At 49.9% G+C, this 19,938-nt stretch overlaps 1 protein-coding gene across 1 annotated transcript in view; it reads left to right on the top strand.

The window, feature by feature from the left end:
* The window catches only part of LOC141156881 (tenascin-N-like), a 124,775-nt gene that overhangs the window by 81,865 nt on the left and 22,972 nt on the right, over nucleotides 1–19,938 (top strand). The window contains exons 10-12 of the mRNA XM_073643385.1: nucleotides 1,630–1,762; nucleotides 2,204–2,355; nucleotides 2,450–2,546. Of these exons, the coding sequence (XP_073499486.1) occupies nucleotides 1,630–1,762; nucleotides 2,204–2,355; nucleotides 2,450–2,546 (382 nt within the window). The remainder of the gene's footprint in view (nucleotides 1–1,629; nucleotides 1,763–2,203; nucleotides 2,356–2,449; nucleotides 2,547–19,938) is intronic.

Below are 19,938 nucleotides of genomic sequence, written 5' to 3'. Positions count from 1 at the left end.
GGGGTGCGAGAGTGTTAGCAGGTAGGCCACAGAGGAGGATGTTGCAGTAGTCGAGGCGGGAGATGATGAGGGCATGCACAAGCATTTTAGTAGATTGAGGATTGAGGAAAGGACAGATCCTAGAAATACTTTTCAGCTGGAGGTGACAGGAGGTGTCGAGAGCTTGGATGTGGGGTTTGAAGGACAGGGCAGAGTTAAGGGTTACTCCGAGGCAGAGGATTTCCGGTACAGGAGGAAGCGTAATGTCATTTATTGTGATAGATCAGGTAGGGAAGATATGTGAGATGGAGGAAAGATAATGAGTTCAGCATTCCTGTTTGAATGTGACACGCCCAGTTGATGGGGACGACTCAGTACCCGGGCCTTTGCCTGGTTTTGGGGATGTCGCGGTGGTCGGCTCCCGGGCCCGTATCCTGGGGTCACTCTTGAAAAAGGGGATTGCAACTTGGATAAAAATGAAAATAAATAGTTTGTGACGCCACCTGTGGTACCTAGTAATGATTACCAGCGCTGCTTCAGACCTCCGGGGGTGTTGGGATGGCAGCTGAGGTGTTTCTGCTCCCCACAGGTGGAGCAGGCCCCCGGGGCAGGGATGGTGTGAAGGGATGCAGGGCAAATGGTAGTCAGGTACGGTCCTACGGTCCGGGATACTTGTAGGTGGTGTGCACTTCTGGTCTTGCTCCCCAGTGAGCGGGTGTAAGGCCTCCTTTCAGTATCTTCCTGTCTCTCTCCCTGGAGCTTCTGACCTGCCTGGAACAGGGTCTACCTCCCTTGATGTTTCTCTCACCCGTCTTGCTTGGCGGCGAGGGCTTTCCCACTGGTTACCACGATCCCTGTATGCTGGGGCCTTCGTGGTACCTAGTCCTCTGAATGTGCGGTATTCACAGGTGGACTGAGGGATATGAAATCCTCCTGAGTATGCCGGATTCCCTACTGGGCATAGAGATCCCAATAGGCTCGGGCCCGGTGCCCGGCTTGCATCAGGGGACGAACCCTCTGTGGTTCCTCTGTCCCTCATGGCTCTTCTCTTCTCCTTGCTTTCTAGCCCACTCTAGGCTCTCACTGGCCAGACTAGCCTGCAGCTTGGGCCTAGCCTGGCTTTCAGCCACACAGACTTCAGCTTGTCTGGTGCTGCAGCATCGTGTTACACTCTCTGCTTCCCACTGACTGACTTCCTGAACTCCACCCCCCAGTATATATATACCTGACAGGGCTCCATCTAGTGGACTTGGGTGGAGTTGTCTGCATGTATTGAGGCCACTGGGGAGAATCCGTGTGTGCAACACCCAGGAGTTCTGTGATAGCCTGCAGCCGTAGGGCGTCACAAATGCTTCTTGACCTCCCCGGTTTCTGTGCTGCTTGCTGCAGCAATGACTTCCCAAAATAAACATGTGACTGCTGCAGCTAATCAGTGAACATGTACTTTTTGAGAAAAAAATTAAAGGATATAAGTAAAAATGTCAAGTAATAAAACCCAAGCAGTAGAATGAAGAATTCACTGAGCAGAGAGTTTCCAGACCTTCTGCTAAGATGGGAAGGTCTTCACCTCTACCATTATTAGGTTGGTTCTGTAGTAGTTGTTATGTTTGCAATAGTCCAGAAAAATATGGATTTATCTGTCAATTACAGGAGGTTAAATTAGATGCTGCGAGCAAGAGTTATGAGCTGAAAGGTCTCAAGAGAGGATCAAACTACAATGTGTTCCTGAGAGCTTACAAGGGAGCACGGAAGAGCAGACAAGCCACCACCACGTTCCTCACTGGTAAGGGTTTAAAAAGGTGTTTTTTTTCTATATGGGGCACTCTGTAAAGTTGTGGTCACCATCACTGGTGCTTTGAAGTTAAGAAAGGTTGCTTTACAATATGCCGTACCAATTTTTACCACTCAGTGACTATACTTACAGGACATAGTAGTCTAATGATACCGATATAGTCTTATATATAAGTACAGGTCACATGCAACATATCATAAAGACCCTAATATGAAAAGCTGAAACAAAGACCATGTATAAACGCAAAAGTAAACAACTGTACTATCTTGTCCTAACAAGAACATCTGAGTCATGCAAGAAATACAGGAAATATGGCCATAGTGATAGCTCGGGAGGATTGGAGCAAGTGGCAAATACCTTTTAAATAGTTACTATTGCATATATAGGAAAAGGTATATTCATCTTAGTGGTGCCCTCTGATTTCTCTTCCAGTGGCAATTGTAATTACATTCCCCCTGGATTGTTCACAAGTTCGACTTGCCGGTAACAGAGTAAGTGGTGTGTACACCATCTACCCTGGAGGAGAGAATACACCAGGTGTCAGAGTATATTGTGACCAGGATACAGATGGAGGTGGATGGACCGTAAGTGCTCAATGAATTATTGTCTTCTTTTTTTTTTTTTATTCTCAAGCTTGTTCTACATTCACTCTGCCATTACGTTCTGTTCACCTTGTAGGTTTTCCAGAGAAGGACAAGTGGGAAGCTTGACTTTTACCAGCGCTGGAGGACATATGGAGAGGGATTTGGAGATCCCAGTGATGAATTCTGGCTTGGTATGTGAAAGCGGCAAAATATGACAGCATGAATGTAAACGTATGCTATAAGATGTCTACTCACTCGGTTGTGTTTTGATGTAGACACGGGAAGCGGTTTAAGTAAAATGTCCAGATTGGTTTATTAAAATCTTAATAAACCACTCAGGATATCAAAACAAAAACAGCCTTTTTCGGCACTAAGTGAAAACATTAAGTAAATAGTCCATACAATAGTGCAGGTTCACCCGCTCAGGTTAGTGTCCACAGCACTTTAGTCTTTAGCAAAGACAAACAGCACTGGAGGTCTGCACACAGACCCTGAATGACACAACTGGTCTCCTTTTTACCTGTCGTACCACGCACAGGGGTGGGGACATGTGAGCTGCCAGTCCCACCCATCTCTCTGACTGCTCGTAAACCCGGCACTGACCTAACTTAACTCTCTCATCACTATACTGTACGTTCTAAGCCTGCTTTCCCGGGCTTACATGACTGAGGCTACCAACTTTGATGATACATACCCCTCCTTCAGAGACCTGTCCGATGGCCATCTTACAATGCCTATTGGATTATATCTGTAGATATTCCATATATGGTTCAGATGGGAATACCCTTTTTGCTCACTAATAAAAATGATAGCTTTTTTTTGTATAGATCCGTTGTGCCGGTCAAGAGAAATCTATTGTAGATTCCAAATGCAAATCAGTCTGGAAGTGCGCTGGGGGCATGTCAGTGCACTTGGACTGTTTCTTTTCAATCCACTGACACGCCCCCAGTGCATTTCTAGCTTTATTTGCATATGAATTCTACCCTAGATATCTCATCGCATCTCTACAAATTAGATAATTTTTAATTGGGGACAAGGACAAGTGCCTATACAGCCATAACACTGCTTCCATAAATAAAAACTTGCTGACGGGTTCCCTTTAAAGGAGGATTAGGAAACTATCTAATTCCTGGTGCAATGTGTGAGGTGTTGCTGCCCAGGTATTCAAATCACACCAGCATAAGAATACTAGACAAGTACTGACTCAGCCACGATGGACATATTCTGTACATATTCAATCAAGCAAAGGTTGTCTGTTTATGGCAGCTCTTGGAATTAATTAGTATTTTGGAAGACAATACCTCATTTTCTAAAAAAAAAAAAAAAAAAAAGAATATAAAGAAGCAGTACTATAGAAGTGACTGTAATATTACTTTGCTAACTGTACTACGGTCTCAAGTGTAGGTGGCTGTATCAGTGCTGCAGACTAGAGATGAGCGTTGTTCTACTCGAACTGTTCGCCAATCTCAAATTCGAGCTGTTTTGGGCGGTGTTCGAGCCGTTCGGCGAACACGAACAATTTGAGAAAAATTCGGCTGTTTGAGGTTATGTTCGATAACTGTTCGTGCACCAAAATCATAACTGGATTTTTCTCAGTAATGATGAAAATTAATGTTAATACGCAGTTTGAGTGTACAGCGGGGTGGGGGGAGGGGCAGGGGATGGATCTCTGCAGGAACAATGAAGATCTCCATTTTTTTTTCTCTTTCCCGCATTTGCAGTGGGGAGGTGCAATCTGTCAGCCTATCAGCAGCGCACACACGGAGCGAACTGCTGTTTTTCACACAAGCAAGGGCATGTGTCATTGGCAGTGTATGTCACATGTCCTTGCCCTATAAGACCAAGCCATTTTCCCCGTCGCCACCATTTTCTCACTGCTGCAGCTGCGTGTTAGACGGCACCGCTGTTGCTGTGTGCGCTATACCTTGTTAATTTCAAGCCAATTTTCGCACAAATATACAGATAGCTTGGGAGTAGGGAATAGTTGTGATTGCAGTCCTTTTAAGGACTAGGTTACAGCATTTCCTACGACTTTTATCAGGGAGGTCTGTGCTCTTAAATAGATAGGTTGTGGGAGTAAAGACTAATTGTAATTGGAGTCCTTTTCAGGACTAGGTTACATGAGTTCCTATCAGTTTTTGCCAGGCAGGTCTGTGCCAGTGCTGTGCAAGTTTTTTTCACAGCATTTGGCTGAATCTAGCAAAGCTAATCCTTTTTGGCCTATTGCAGAGTGTGTTAGTCAGTGGAGTAGCCTATCTGTGTTGCAAGATATACCACCTGTGTATAGAATACCAATTTTTTTACTGCACCTAGTGAAGTAAAATCTTTTGGGCATAGCATCATTCTATTAGTCCATCTATACTGACCTCCATCAGGTTGCAAACTGAATATAATTTTTTTCTGCATCTAGCTCTGAAAAAATATTTGGGCTTCTAGCAGTGTGTGGGACTTGGTCTATTAGTCCATCTATACTGACCTCCATCAGGTTGCAAATTAAAAATAATTTTTTTCTTCATTTAGCTCTGAAAAAATATTTGGGCTTCTAGCAGTGTGTGGGACTTGTTCTATTAGTCCTTCTATACTGACCTCCAGCAGGTTGCAAATTGAATATAATTTTTTTCTGCATCTAGCTCTGAAAAAATAGTTGGGCTTCTAGCGGTGTGTGGGACTTGGTCTATTAGTCCATCTATACTGACCTCCATCAGGTTGCAAATTAAAAATAATTTTTTTCTGCATCTAGCTCTGAAAAAATATTTGGGCTTCTAGCAGTGCGTGGGACTTGGTCTATTAGTCCATCTATACTGACCTCCATCAGTTGCAAATTAAAAATAATTTTTTTCTGCATCTAGCTCTGAAAAAATATTTGGGCTTCTAGCAGTGTGTGGGACTTGGTCTATTAGTCCATCTATACTGACCTCCATCAGGTTGCAAATTAAAAATAATTTTTTTCTGCATCTAGCTCTGAAAAAATATTTGGGCTTCTAGCAGTGTGTGGGACTTGGTCTATTAGTCCATCTATACTGACCTCCATCAGGTTGCAAATTAAAAATAATTTTTTTCTGCATCTAGCTCTGAAAAAATATTTGGGCTTCTAGCAGTGTGTGGGACTTGGTCTATTAGTCCATCTATACTGACCTCCATCAGGTTGCAAATTAAAAATAATTTTTTTCTTCATTTAGCTCTGAAAAAATATTTGGGCTTCTAGCAGTGTGTGGGACTTGTTCTATTAGTCCTTCTATACTGACCTCCAGCAGGTTGCAAATTGAATATAATTTTTTTCTGCATCTAGCTCTGAAAAAATAGTTGGGCTTCTAGCGGTGTGTGGGACTTGGTCTATTAGTCCATCTATACTGACCTCCATCAGGTTGCAAATTAAAAATAATTTTTTTCTGCATCTAGCTCTGAAAAAATATTTGGGCTTCTAGCAGTGTGTGGGACTTGGTCTATTAGTCCATCTATACTGACCTCCATCAGGTTGCAAATTAAAAATAATTTTTATCTGCATCTACAGTACCTCTGAAAAAATATTTGGGCTTCTAGTGTAGCACCCTGAGGATTCGGCTGCTACAGGAGTATTGCACCTCAACCCAGAGGTGTGATATTCCACTCCCGGGTAAGGAAGGAGTGTGGAACTGAGCTCAGATAGACTGCATGCACTACATACATCCCATTCCAGAGGAGCAGGCCGACGGCACTCCCACTTAGAAATGTGCAGGTGCGACCGAGCCTGTTCCTGGCTGGAGTGGGAGGGGGGAGGAACATCCCATGTAGTGTAGGGGCAGATAGGGGGAGCAGTCTGGGTAGTGTTAGGAGCTCATTGGGTGCTGGTCACCTGAGCTCACACATAGAGGGCTATATAAGGTGGGCACCATCTAGAATCAGGGTCAGACGCAGAGAGGAAGTCAGATGCAGAGGACAAGCCTGCAGCAGCTGAGAAAAAGAAACAACAGCCCTGGAGAGAGAGGAGCAGTGAGAAAGACCCAGAGGGGGACAAAGAAGGGACCCAAGAACCCAAATCAGATCACCGGGTGAGGAGTCAGCACAAGGGTACCGGAACCCAAACTGGTGGGGGCAGAAAACACATCCCTAGCCAGAGACCGGAGGCTGTGGGCAGCATCTGCCACGGCCACCCACTACATCCACCCTGAAGGCTTACCACATGGAGGGTCAGGGAACCTGAGGCCAAAGGTTGCCCCGCAGAAGGCCCGAGGGAGCTGGACCTAGGTGGATCACTGGTGGGGAAGGCAGAAGAAAGGACAGAGGGAGAGCTCAGGGCCACGCTCCGGACTTGTTTGGGGGTTGGCCGGATCCAGGACCTGGTGGACGCAGCACGGCTCGGGAGGTCACTTGGAGCTAGAGTGACCAGGAACATCTGCAGTAAGTAAAGACCCTTAACTGCACAACCCGAGTCTGTCATCATTACCGGCTGCACCGCACCACCACAACCCCCATCCTCTGCGCCTGTCCCCTCTGAGGCTATACCCCTCCCGTTGGGGGTTATCCCACCAAGCTGCGCATCCACCATCAGCCTCAGCGGACCCTGCTGCAGCGGCGGCCACAGTGACCGCATCACAACGGGTGGCGTAGTCGACACAACGAACTTTTATAACATCAGTAAGGACTGCCACATAACTCTGAGCTTGACGCCCTGGGCACGGGACCGGGTCACAGCCGCTCGGAGACTACAACCCCCCATCTGATCCGGTGCCGGGTATTCCCCTCAAAAAGGAATATGTCCCAGGGGGCGCGTCAACTTTGGCGTAGTCGGCAGGATTACGTGCCCGCAACACCCGGGTACTGCGTGCCTGAAGAAAAGTGCAAGTTTACCTCAGAGAGAAGTCTCCCGCCGGTTCCGGAGGGTCCACGCCATCGGACTCCATCACCAGTCGTTTCCCGCCGATTGTCCGCCATTTCCAGCTTGTTCCCGCCATCTGCAGAGTTTCCCGCCACTGGGCGACGCTTCCCGCCAAAACCGCAGATTTCCCGCCTTGGAAGAGCAGCGGACGCCATTATGGGCGTGCCAAAGGAGAGCAAGAGGCCACCTCCCATCGTGGGCCAGGACAGAAAATGGCGCCAAAAGTGGAAACCGCCCCCACCAACAGAGACTGTGATGCTGGAGGTGTCTGTCAGCGTGAAAGAACTCCCCCTGGAGCTGACAGTCACCGAGTTGCCCCGGGACCGCCCTCGAAGTGGGAGGAGACGAAAGAAAGGAGAGAAGATGGGTGTCGCCTGGAGCAGTCTAGAACGAGCGCACCCGGAGACAAGGTGTCTAGAGCGAGAGCACCCGGAGTCGAGGAGAGAAAGAACAGACCCGGGAATGGAGCGGCAGCAGAGCAGCACCGGCCCGCTGGCCAGGAGCCTGCTGGAGGAAGAAGGAGGAGAGCAGAGCAGCACCGGCCCGATGGCCAGGAGCCTGCCGGAAGCAGAGCAGAGCAGCACCGACCCGATGGTCAGGAGCCTGCTGGAGTCCACAACCCCGCTAGGCTTAGCGGAGATCCTAGCGCAGCTCCCCCGAGACCGGGAGTGCGCGCGGAGTGCCCTGGAGGGCCTCGCGGGAAGGATGGCCCGAGTGCAGAGGGAGATCCTGGCGGAGTGGGGCCGGGAGATGGCCCAGCAAGCTGGAACCCGTCCACGGAGCCCGCTCCCTTGGAAGAAAACAACAACTGCCTCTGCGGAAGACGCGGGAGGACCCAAGGCCGGAGACGGCGCAGAAGAGGGAGCGAGACGCATGGCAGCAGGTAAGGGGGACGCCTATACCCCATACCGGAAGACCGCTTACCTGCCCCAGCTCCCCGTCGCAGAGCCCGAAGGTCCCCCAGCCGTACCCGAAACCGCCACGACACCGCCACAAACTAGGCCCCGACCGGAAGCCGCCGCCGCGACCCCCGTGACGTCACGCGCCTCGACCCGGAGTGTGACTAAACAGGAAGAGCCTCCGGCCTGGTCGCAAGGCCTAGCGTTTCAGGGCGCCGCGTCACCAACAGCGCCATCTACCTCTGCGGAGCCTCCGGCCTGGTCGCAAGGCCAGGTAGCTAAGGGCGCCGCCGTACTGACAGTTCCTTTCACCTTCCAGATGCCCCCGGCCTGGCCGCAAGGCCTGGGTAACCTGGGCGCCCCCACCATCGCGCCCGCACCCGTAACACCAAGGGTGCCACATCTGGGAGAGGACCCCTTCAGCCAGCTAACGTGGCCGGACGGTCGGCCTTTCATCTGGCCCGAAGGATTCTTGGAGCTGGAGCGGCAGAAGCAACTAGGTCCCCTGTGTGAGCCCCTGATCCCGGCTCCAAAGCCCGTGACTCGGGTCTCGCCTCCCCTAGAAGAGGCTCAATTTGCGTGGGACCCCAAGGGAGAAGATCTGATGGGGTTCACCGGAGAGACTCGGGCAGCTGCAGCAGCGCGCACAGAGTGTTGCCGTCAACAGCTGGCAGAGTTCAAGAGAGAGCGGGAGGAGAGGCGGGCCAAAGAGCAATGGGCCCAGACCCGCAGCGCGGAGCAAAAGAGTCGGACCAGAAGGGACCCCCGTGCAGCAGATCGTCCCCGTACCATCGGGACGGTAATAAAGTTTAATGCGCAGCATGGGTGGGGCTTCATAAGGGACCGGAACACCATGGGTGATGTCTTCGTTACCCGACGGGACGTCGAGTCCCACCTGCCAGAGGGTCACAAAGGCCGTGACCTCTACGTCGGTGATGAGGTAACGTTCACCCGGCACAAGTGTGCCAAGGGACCTTACGCCCTCCACGTGCATCGCTTGACGGAGGAGGAGTTGCGGTGTGAGGAGGAGCAAGAGGACCCGGACGGGTCTGAAGAAACCACCAGCCGTAAGATAAGAGCAGGAGGCAGACGCCGTTGAGTGCGGCAGAGCAAGTGATGTAAATAGTTACCCGACCGGGTACCAAAGAAACTGTTGCTGCTGCTAAAGTAGTCCCCGTTGGGACCAGTAAACTGTTTACCTGTGTGACCCCTTCCATACCAGGCTGAGGACTGTGAGCAGCCATCCCTTTCCCTTTACCTGGCCGGGGACTGAGAACGGCCAAAATTCCCCTGTACATAGTTGCGCTTCTTAAAGCGCCCCCTACCGGTTTTATATGAGAAACTGTTTTTCAAAAGACTGTCGCACTTTACCTGATCACGAGTTGCACGGTGACCAGAGGAAGAAAGAAAGAGACGACGAGAATGTTAGAATGATGTTGATATGAAAAAGTTTATATATATAATATTTTGTATGTTTTACATGTTCATATAAAAATTTGTATGTTTGGTGTTTTTGTCTTTGCAGCCCGAGGACGTGCTGTGGTTTACCAGGGGGGAATGTAGCACCCTGAGGATTCGGCTGCTACAGGAGTATTGCACCTCAACCCAGAGGTGTGATATTCCACTCCCGGGTAAGGAAGGAGTGTGGAACTGAGCTCAGATAGACTGCATGCACTACATACATCCCATTCCAGAGGAGCAGGCCGACAGCACTCCCACTTAGAAATGTGCAGGTGCGACCGAGCCTGTTCCTGGCTGGAGTGGGAGGGGGGAGGAACATCCCATGTAGTGTAGGGGCAGATAGGGGGAGCAGTCTGGGTAGTGTTAGGAGCTCATTGGGTGCTGGTCACCTGAGCTCACACATAGAGGGCTATATAAGGTGGGCACCATCTAGAATCAGGGTCAGACGCAGAGAGGAAGTCAGATGCAGAGGACAAGCCTGCAGCAGCTGAGAAAAAGAAACAACAGCCCTGGAGAGAGAGGAGCAGTGAGAAAGACCCAGAGGGGGACAAAGAAGGGACCCAAGAACCCAAATCAGATCACCGGGTGAGGAGTCAGCACAAGGGTACCGGAACCCAAACTGGTGGGGGCAGAAAACACATCCCTAGCCAGAGACCGGAGGCTGTGGGCAGCATCTGCCACGGCCACCCACTACATCCACCCTGAAGGCTTACCACATGGAGGGTCAGGGAACCTGAGGCCAAAGGTTGCCCCGCAGAAGGCCCGAGGGAGCTGGACCTAGGTGGATCACTGGTGGGGAAGGCAGAAGAAAGGACAGAGGGAGAGCTCAGGGCCACGCTCCGGACTTGTTTGGGGGTTGGCCGGATCCAGGACCTGGTGGACGCAGCACGGCTCGGGAGGTCACTTGGAGCTAGAGTGACCAGGAACATCTGCAGTAAGTAAAGACCCTTAACTGCACAACCCGAGTCTGTCATCATTACCGGCTGCACCGCACCACCACAACCCCCATCCTCTGCGCCTGTCCCCTCTGAGGCTATACCCCTCCCGTTGGGGGTTATCCCACCAAGCTGCGCATCCACCATCAGCCTCAGCGGACCCTGCTGCAGCGGCGGCCACAGTGACCGCATCACAACGGGTGGCGTAGTCGACACAACGAACTTTTATAACATCAGTAAGGACTGCCACATAACTCTGAGCTTGACGCCCTGGGCACGGGACCGGGTCACAGCCGCTCGGAGACTACAACCCCCCATCTGATCCGGTGCCGGGTATTCCCCTCAAAAAGGAATATGTCCCAGGGGGCGCGTCACTAGCAGTGTGTGGGACTATTTGTATTAGTCCATCTATACTGACCTCCATCAGGTTGCAAATTCAAAATAATTTTTTTCTGCATCTAACCCAGCCAATAGTTTTGGCCTAATACCACAGTTTGGCCACTCAGCTCTGCTCGGTTACCATCCATTGTTTTTTTGTGCAAACAACTCCAGAGTTGTGAATTAGTTAACCACCAAAATGAGTGGAAAAAGGCCTGCTGCTGGTGGAAAGGGGAATAAGCGTGTTGGGAAGGGGAAAAAAGGTTGTGTCCGTGGGGTAGGTGTTAAAGCAACAGTAACATCTGCAGAAGAAAGACCATCTTCCAGCCAAACTAAAATGTCTACTTCTTTTAGCGGACAATGTGATAAGATCCCTTTCTTACGGCCACGCCAATTGCTACAAATTCCAGATGAGGCACAAAAACAGCAGGTGCTTCAACGGATATCAAGTGCTCCTTTAAGTGGGCTCTCCTCCACATCAACTTCAACATCACAAATACTCCAGTCCTCAAAGGTGTCACCCAAATCGCACTTGCTTCCTCACAGCTCCCAAATCTCCAGCTGCCCGTCTGAGTATGAGGTAGAACAGATGGTTGAGTCTGCAGAGCTGTTTACTCATACTATAGCCTGGGAATCAGAGGTCGACTCCAGCGCTTCTGTGAATCCAGACGAGGAAATGATCTGCACTGATGCCCAGAATCTTTATGAGTCGGATCCAGGACCAGACGCAGAAGGTTCTGACCATAATGTAGACCCTCATTCCCAAACTGTAACTCCTGTTGGTGGAGACAATGAGGAAGACGATGATAAGACTCAAATACCTGATTGGAGCGACAACTTTAGTTTTTTGTCAGGGCAGGAACAGGTTGGCTCTGAGGATGACGGGTGTGATAACACACAGGGTGATGATGATGAGGTCGGAGATCCCACTTACTGTCAACCCACAGTCAGCCAAGAGATGAGGTCAGCAGAGGAGGTGGAGGAAGATGCTAGTGACGACGAGGTCAGGTTGCGCCTTCCTGGACAGAGACGTAGTACTGGAAGCACGTCAACAACTGCATCCTCAAACACAACTCTGCCTCTCACCACAAGTCGTGGTGGCTCTTCAGGTCGCATGGGTGCTAAGCCTTGCATAGCCTGGGCATTTTTTCAGATCGATAAAGATGACCCAACTCGTGTTATCTGTAACATTTGTCAGCAAAAGCTAAGTAGAGGCCAAAAAATACATAGTTTGAGTACTTCATGCATGAACCGGCACATGGACATGAAGCATAAGTTGCAGTGGGAAGCTCAGTGTGCTACAATGCGGTCTAGCCGGCCGGGCCAACCACCGTCTGCCATATCTTGTGCATCCGCGGCCTCTTCATCCTCTGTGACTGGGGGGACAGCAGTCACACCTGTTTTGGGGCGCAGACCTGCCACCTCTTTACCCGCAACAGCCAGCGTGATTGGCAGGTCATCATTTTCTTTGGAGGTGGTAACACCAGCTGGTCTTGAGCGCTGTCCGACATCGATAGCACCACCTTTGGATCAAGGCAACCTAACATGTCCGCCTGCATCTTCCTCACAGACCGGCAGTTTGCCGGGGACACCCTTATCAACCCCGTCTTAGCACAATAGCCAGCCCTCGGTCCCTCAGATGTGGACAAGTAAAAGACCATTTCCTCCTAGCCATGAGAAAGCTAAGAGGTTGAATTTCACCATCTGCAAGCTCTTGGCTACAGAAATGCTGCCTTTCCGCCTGGTGGACACAGAGGATTTTCGAGACCTTATGTCCGTCGCAGTGCCCCAGTACCAGATGCCCAGTCGGCACTACTTCTCAAAGAAAGGTGTGCCTGCGCTCCACCAGCATGTCGCACACAACATCACCGCTTCTTTGAGAAACTCTGTGTGTGACAGGGTGCATTTCACCACAGACACTTGGACGAGTAGGCATGGACAGGGGCGTTACATGTCGCTGACTGGGCACTGGGTAACTATGGTGACAGCAGGACAAGGGGCTGCTGTCCAAGTCTTGCCGTCCCCACGAGTTGTGCGTCAATCCTCTTTATGTCATTTTTCCTCCACTGCTTCTGCCTCCTCAACCTCCTCTCGGTCTTCCACCTGCACCCAAAGCCTGTCTGGTCATGCCACAAGCTTTCTAACTGCGCAGAAGGGATCCTGCACACCTCCTTACTATGCTGGCAGTAGGGCTCAACGTCATCAGGCAGTTTTTACATTGAAATGTCTGGGAAATGTGAGTCACACAGCTGAGGAGTTCTGGTCAGCTCTGGAGAACCAATTTCATGAATGGTTGTCTCCACTGGACCTGAAACCAGGGAAGGCCGTGTGCGACAATGCTGCAAACCTGGGTGCGGCCCTTCGCCGGGGCAATGTCACACACGTGCCTTGTATGGCTCACGTGTTGAACCTGGTTGTCCAGCAATTTTTAGCCCACTATCCCAGACTAGATGGCCTTCTGCAGAGGGCACGGTCGCTGTGTGCTCACTTCCGCCGTTCGCATCCCGCAGCTCAGCGACTTACATCTCTACAGAAGTCGTTGGGCCTGCCACTTCACCGGCTAAAATGCGATGTGCCTACCCGGTGGAATTCAACTCTGCACATGTTGCAGCGACTGTGGCAGCACCGACAAGCCCTGGTGCAATACGTTCTGACGTATAGCCTGGGCCAACGAGATTCAGAGGTGGGGCAAATCACGCTGGAGGAGTGGTCTCAGATCAGGGACCTATGCACCCTTCTGCACAGTTTTGAAATGGCGACGAAGATGTTTAGTGCTGACGATGCCATTATCAGCATGACTATTCCGGTGATTTACATGCTGGAGCACATGTTAAACAGAATTCGGAGTCAGGTGGTGGCACAAGAGGAGGTGGAGGAAGTAGAGGAGGAGGAGTTGTATGCGGAAGGGCTAACATCTGCAAGGTCCAGACGGTCGGCAGCACCAGGGCGGCAGGCATGTGAGGGTGGGGGAGATGATTTTACCAGGGCGCATGGTAGCAGCCAAACTAGTGAGGAAGGTGCAGGAGCCCAGGAAGAAGTGGAGGACGAACTGATGGAAGACTCATCAGATGAGGGAGACCTTGATCACATTTCTGTTGTGCGAGGTTGGGGGGAGAGGACAGAGGAAGGAAGCATGATTGTTACCTCGCCACCAACACAACAGGGACTTGGTGCTCCTGGATGCGCAACACACATGAGTGCCTTCTTGCTGCACTACCTGCAACATGACCCTCGAATTGTGAGAATTAGAAATAATCCTGACTACTGGGTTGCCACACTGTTAGATCCCCGGTACAAAAGTAAATTTGCAGAAATTATTCCTGCCATAGAAAGGGATGCACGCATGCAGGAGTATCAGCAGAGACTGTTGCAGAATCTTACATGTGCTTTTCCACAAAATACCAGTGGTGCACGTAGTGAATCTCACAGTTCCAACTTGCCAACCGTGGGACCGTCAAGTGTTCAGCACTCAAACCGTAACAGAACCACAGTATCTGCTGGTAACATCAATTTTGCGGAATCATTTCACCACTTTTTTAGCCCATCCTTTGCAAGGCCACAGGAGACAAGAAGTCTGACACATAGTCAACGCCTAGAGACGATGGTACAGGAGTATCTCCAAGTAAACATTGAAGCCACGACTGTGTCACTGGACCCTTGCTCTTTTTGGGCTTCCAATCTGGATAAATGGCCGGAGCTAGCCACTTACGCCTTGGAGATCTTGTCATGCCCCGCAGCCAGCGTTCTGTCTGAACGTGTGTTCAGCGCTGCTGGTGGTGTGCTGACAGATAAGCGCACGCGGCTCTCCACTGATAATGTAGACAGACTCACGTTCATAAAGATGAACAAATCATGGATCCGAAACGACTTTTCTACCCCTGTGTCATCCTGGGGAGAGTAAAAGCTTGATGATTGGTTAAAATCACCCTACCAACCGTTTTAAGCTTTCAAATTACTAATCATGTTTATCTGTATCTTGACTGGAAAATAATTTGGGCTTTGTAGCAGTGTGCAGCACTGATTCTATTAGGCCATCTATAATAAGCTCCACCAGATTTAAAATTACTAATCATGTTTATCTGTATCTTGGCTGGAAAATAATTTGGGCTTTGTAGCAGTGTGCAGCACTGATCCTATTAGGCCATCTATACTAAGCTCCACCAGATTTAAAATTAATAATAATTTTTAGCTGCATCTAGCCCGGAAAATAATTTTGGGGCTCCGAGATGCGCAAGACACATAAGTGCCTTCTTGCTGCACTACCTGCAGCATGACCCTCATATTGTCAGAATTCGAAGTAATCATGACTACTGGGTTGCCACACTCTTAGATCCCCCAAACTTTTCGATCAACCTTTTCATTTTAATAAAGACCAAAAAAATGGTCATTTTTGAAATTATAAGCATTAGCAGGTTGTTAGAAACTGAAATCAAACAGTTTTCAACTCAAAACTTTATTCTAGGTGATGTTACATTTTCACATAGGACCCCTTGTTCGAAAGGAGCTTCTGAACTCTCTCGTCCATTGAATTTGTCAGGTTTTGGATGGTTTCTGCTTCAATTGTTTTGCATGAGGACAGAATACCCTCCCAGAGCTGTTGCTTAGATGTGAACTGCCTCCCGCCATCATAGACACTCCTTTTAATGATGCTCCAAAGGTTCTGAATGGGGTAGAGGTCAGGGGAGCATGGGGGTCACACCATAAGTTTGTCCCCTTTTATGCCCATATCAGCCAGAGATGCAGATGTTTTATGTGCAGCATGAGATGGTGCATTATCATGCAGAAAAATGATCTTGCTGTGAAATACACGGTTCTTCTTCTTGAACCATGGCAGGAAGTGCTGTTTGAGAAAATCCACATACATTATGGAGTTCATCTTTAGCGCCTTCAGGGATCCTAAAGGGGCCGACAATCTCTCTCCCCATGATTCCAGCCCAAAACATTACTCCACCTCCTCCTTGTTGGCGCTGTAGCCGTGTTTGCGTGGGGTGTCCATCAACCAGCCATCCTCCACTCCATTCATCTGGACCATCGAGCGCTGCACGGCACTCATCCGTGAACAAAACAGTTTTGAAATCAGTCTTCATGTAATGTTTGGCCCACTGGAGCCGTTTCTGCTTGTGTGAAGTGGATAGAGGAGGTCGACAGGATGGCGTATGCACAGCTGCAAACCTCTGAAGGACCCTGCATCTTGTTGTTCGGGGGACGTTGGAGGCACAAGCAGCTTCAAAAACTTGTCTGCTGCTATGACAAGGCTTTTTTGCCGCTGCTCTTTCAACCTGACGTAATTGCCTGTAGGAAAGAGTCCTCAATTTGCCCTTATCAGCACGCACACGTGTGTACTGTGAATCAGCTACATACTTCTTGATTGCCAAGACACTTCATCCTGATCATCGCACAATGTTGATTGTAGTCATGCCTTGACCTAAACACTCCACAATTTGTTGCTTCTCAGCAGCCGACACATCCTTTTTCTTTCCCATTTTGGCAGAAAATGTAGGCTGCTTAATAATGTGAGAGAGCCTTCTTAAGTAGTCTTGCCTTTCATTGGACACACCTGCCAAACTAATTAGCACAGGTGTCTGCAATTGCTTACAGTGATATAAAGAGCCCTGACACACATCACCATCAATGAGTTTAACTGACAAACAAACAAATTCTTCCCTTATCACTCCTAAACACTTTTTGCATAATAATTTGGAACGCAGTGTACATGTGCTTTTCCACAAAACACCAGTGGTTCACGTAGTGAATTTTACAGTTCTAACTTGCCAACCGTGGTCTGTATGGAATTGTTCAATAAAGGGCCCAAAATTAAGATAACATAGATGGGAGAGGTCTCTATGAATAGGAATTCCTAAGTATTTGATACCCTGTGAGGGCCAGGCAAAGGGAAAGTTGGACTGGATGGAATCCTATATGGATTTAGGGAGGGAGACATCGAGGGCCTCAGACTTCGCTGCATTGATTTTAAAATTTTACCATGTAACAAAGTGATCTATTTCAGCCATAACAGCAGGGATGGATATATGTGATTGAGTGATATATACTAGGACATCATCAGCAAATAGAGAGCACTTGTACTCGGTGCCTCCCACCTCAATCCACCTAATATTGGGGTTATGGCGAATTGATGAGAGCAGGTGCTCCGTCACTAGGATGTATAAGAGAGGGGACAGAGGACATCCCTGCCTTGTCCCATTGGTGATTGTGAAAGGTGATGAAAATGTTCTGACGCACCCCCTGGGCCTTGGGACACCCGGAGCCGGACCCTTTTTGGTGGATGCTGGTGGTTGTAGTCTTCGTGGCGGCGATCCGGTTCCGTGGCTCAGGGCGGTCAAACCAGTGGCGGAACTATTTATGTGGTTTTGATGTTTAAATGTCCGACTACGCCACCCGTGGATTGCGGTCAGAGTGAACCGCCGCTACAGGGCAGACCGCTAAGGCTGGTGTTGTGGGTGCAGCAGAGCGTAGCATAACTCCCCACGGGAGGAGTATAGCCTCAGGGCAGTGTATGCGGAGGATGGGGGTGATGGTGCAGGGCAGCAGCAGTAACGACACGGAGTCAGTGATGCAGTTCAGGGCCTTTACTCACAGTTCTTATTATCCAGACCACGTCTGCAGGTAACGGCTGCCCACGTCGTACTGTGCTCACCAGGTGAGGGGCTCAGACAACTCCCAGATAACTTTGGAGCGCTTCACAGGACCCCCTTTGTGTGTCCTTTGTCTGGCCTTTCTTACCAACACTTCTGTCCGGCTGCCTCGGGCCTCCTCTTGGTAAACTTGGCGCCAGTTTCCCTGACCCTATGTGGTGCCTTCCTAGCGGGTGGAGCAAGGGGCTGCGCCACATAAAATGTCAGAGCCTCCGGTTTCTAGCTGAGGGTCGTTTCCTGCCTCCACTAGTTCGGGGACCGGTCTCCCCCTTTGGCCTGACCCCTCCACGCAGGTGGATTCGGGCGTGCGGTGGCGACTCGCCCGTCCGCACCCCTGGGATCCCTTCATTCCTCGTTCCTGGAGCCTTCTCCGCTCCTCTTCCTTCCTTCTCCCTCTTGCAGGCCTGGGCCTCTGTTACTAGGCCCGCCTCCGGAGCAGAGCTCATGCAGAGCCCCTGCTCCCTGCCACTTCTGCTCAGACTTCTCTGCACTGAACTAAGATGGTGCCCACCTTTTATACTCCCTTCTCAATGCACCCAGGAACTGCTTCCTCCCTGCTCCTGCACTGCAGGGTTCCCCTTCCTCAGTGTTCCCTCCCCCCACTCCAGCCAGGGACAGGGACTGTCGTGCCCATCTCAGGGGCATATTGGTCGCCCTGCCCCACGGCAATGTGGTGTAATGCATGCAGGTGTCGGGTCCTGATCCACACTCCATCCTTATCTGAGAGTGAGATATCACACCTCTGGGTGAGGTGCAATACGTCTGTAGCAACCGAGCCCTCGGTGCTACAGTTCCATTTATCTTCAGCCTAGGTGACGTATTGTGATACAGGGCCGTGATTTTGGCTATAAAAGGGTCCCCTAGACCCCTACCCCAAGCTTTTTAAGAGAATCATATATGGCGTGCCAGGAGACTCTATGGAATGCTTTCTCAGCATCCAACGAGAGTATCTACTTACAAATTTTTAACTGCATCTAGCCCAGGAAATACTTTGTGCCTAGTAGCAGTGTCTGCTAGTCAGCGGATTATCCCGGCTGTTAAGCAAGCTACACCACCTGTAGTTTGGACACTTAATTTTTTCAAAGGAAATGCTTCGGGACCACGGGATACTTAGTGAAGAGCATCAGGAGGCACCCCAAGGCATAGGGGCTGGGACTGGCACTAGGATGCCTTGCGGTGGACAGCCGAGCTCGATCCTTATAAATGCTTTTTAACTGCAGCAGCTTTAGTGGACGCTACTGGAGCTGGAATTACGCGGCTGCTGGCATGAGACTTGCCCTCCAATAGATCCTTGTAAATGGATTTAAAGTGTATTCATTCAAATTAGAGGGACAATTTAAATTAAAAAGCTTAGAGCTGCCTCCACCACAGGGGGGCTCTCTCGACCCACCAGCGGACAGGCACCAGTATTGGGAGAGGGGGGCTGGCCGTCAGGGTTCACCGCGGCTCTGGCACAAACCCGGCGACACGGAGGTGGCACGGGCAGGAGCGGACTGGCCGTCTCGGCTTCTCACTTTTTGGATTTTAGAAGGGCATGACATGCCTATATCTGTGTCTCCCCCTCCTTTTACTCCTCCACCTCTTTTCTTTTCGCATGACTATATGTACTTGTCACTTTTCCATGTGTTAGTTGTGTCTTCTGAGCAGTTTGTCAGCTTTTGGACACCTTTGAAGGTGTTTTCTATGTGTTTCTATGTGTTTTTGTTTGCCTGCCATTGGTTTCAACGGTGTTCGAAGGTGTTCGACGAACAGTTCGGCGAACACACGGGTGTTCGACGAACCGAACCGAACTCGAACACTACGGGGGTGGCTCAACACTACTGCAGACTTTTCTGGTGCCGATTTTGCATCATATGTTCATTTTATTTCGGACTGTGAATTTCACTTATAGGGTTTATACAGGACTTTTTTTTTTACTATGGGCAAAAAAATTAACAGGCCGGTAGTTGCAACCTACATGCCTGTTGTACCCGACACCGATCTCTTCCGGAACAGAGCGGTCACAGATCGCTCCTGCCCGCGATTCATCAGCTTCCGCTCACGTCACATCGACAGAACTGCGGCTTCTCTTCCACTCCGCTCTGTTGATGGGACGTCACAGCTAATGTCATGCTGATTGACAGCAGGCTCCCCACTGTCTAACTGCGGGGAGCTGGCTGTCAATCAGCATGACATCTGCAGTCACACCCCATCGACAGAGCAGCCTGGAAGAGGAAGAGCTGCTCTGTTATCATTAAGCAGTTGAATCGGTCAATGGCCGCTCTGTGCCAGCTCCAGGTTGCCTCTGTTAGAAACTACCTGCTTGTTAGTTTTTAGGCCCATAGTAAAAAAAAAATAGTTCTGGATAAATCCTTTACTACATTGCTTTTAAGGGTTTATTTCATTTTGACAACGACTTTTCC

The sequence above is a fragment of the Phyllobates terribilis genome, unplaced genomic scaffold, assembly GCF_046119375.1.
Source record: "Phyllobates terribilis strain yellow unplaced genomic scaffold, ASM4611937v1 Scaffold_8__6_contigs__length_399053987, whole genome shotgun sequence".
Classification (NCBI taxonomy): Eukaryota; Metazoa; Chordata; class Amphibia; order Anura; family Dendrobatidae; genus Phyllobates; species Phyllobates terribilis.
This window is presented reverse-complemented; position numbering and strand designations above follow the sequence as displayed.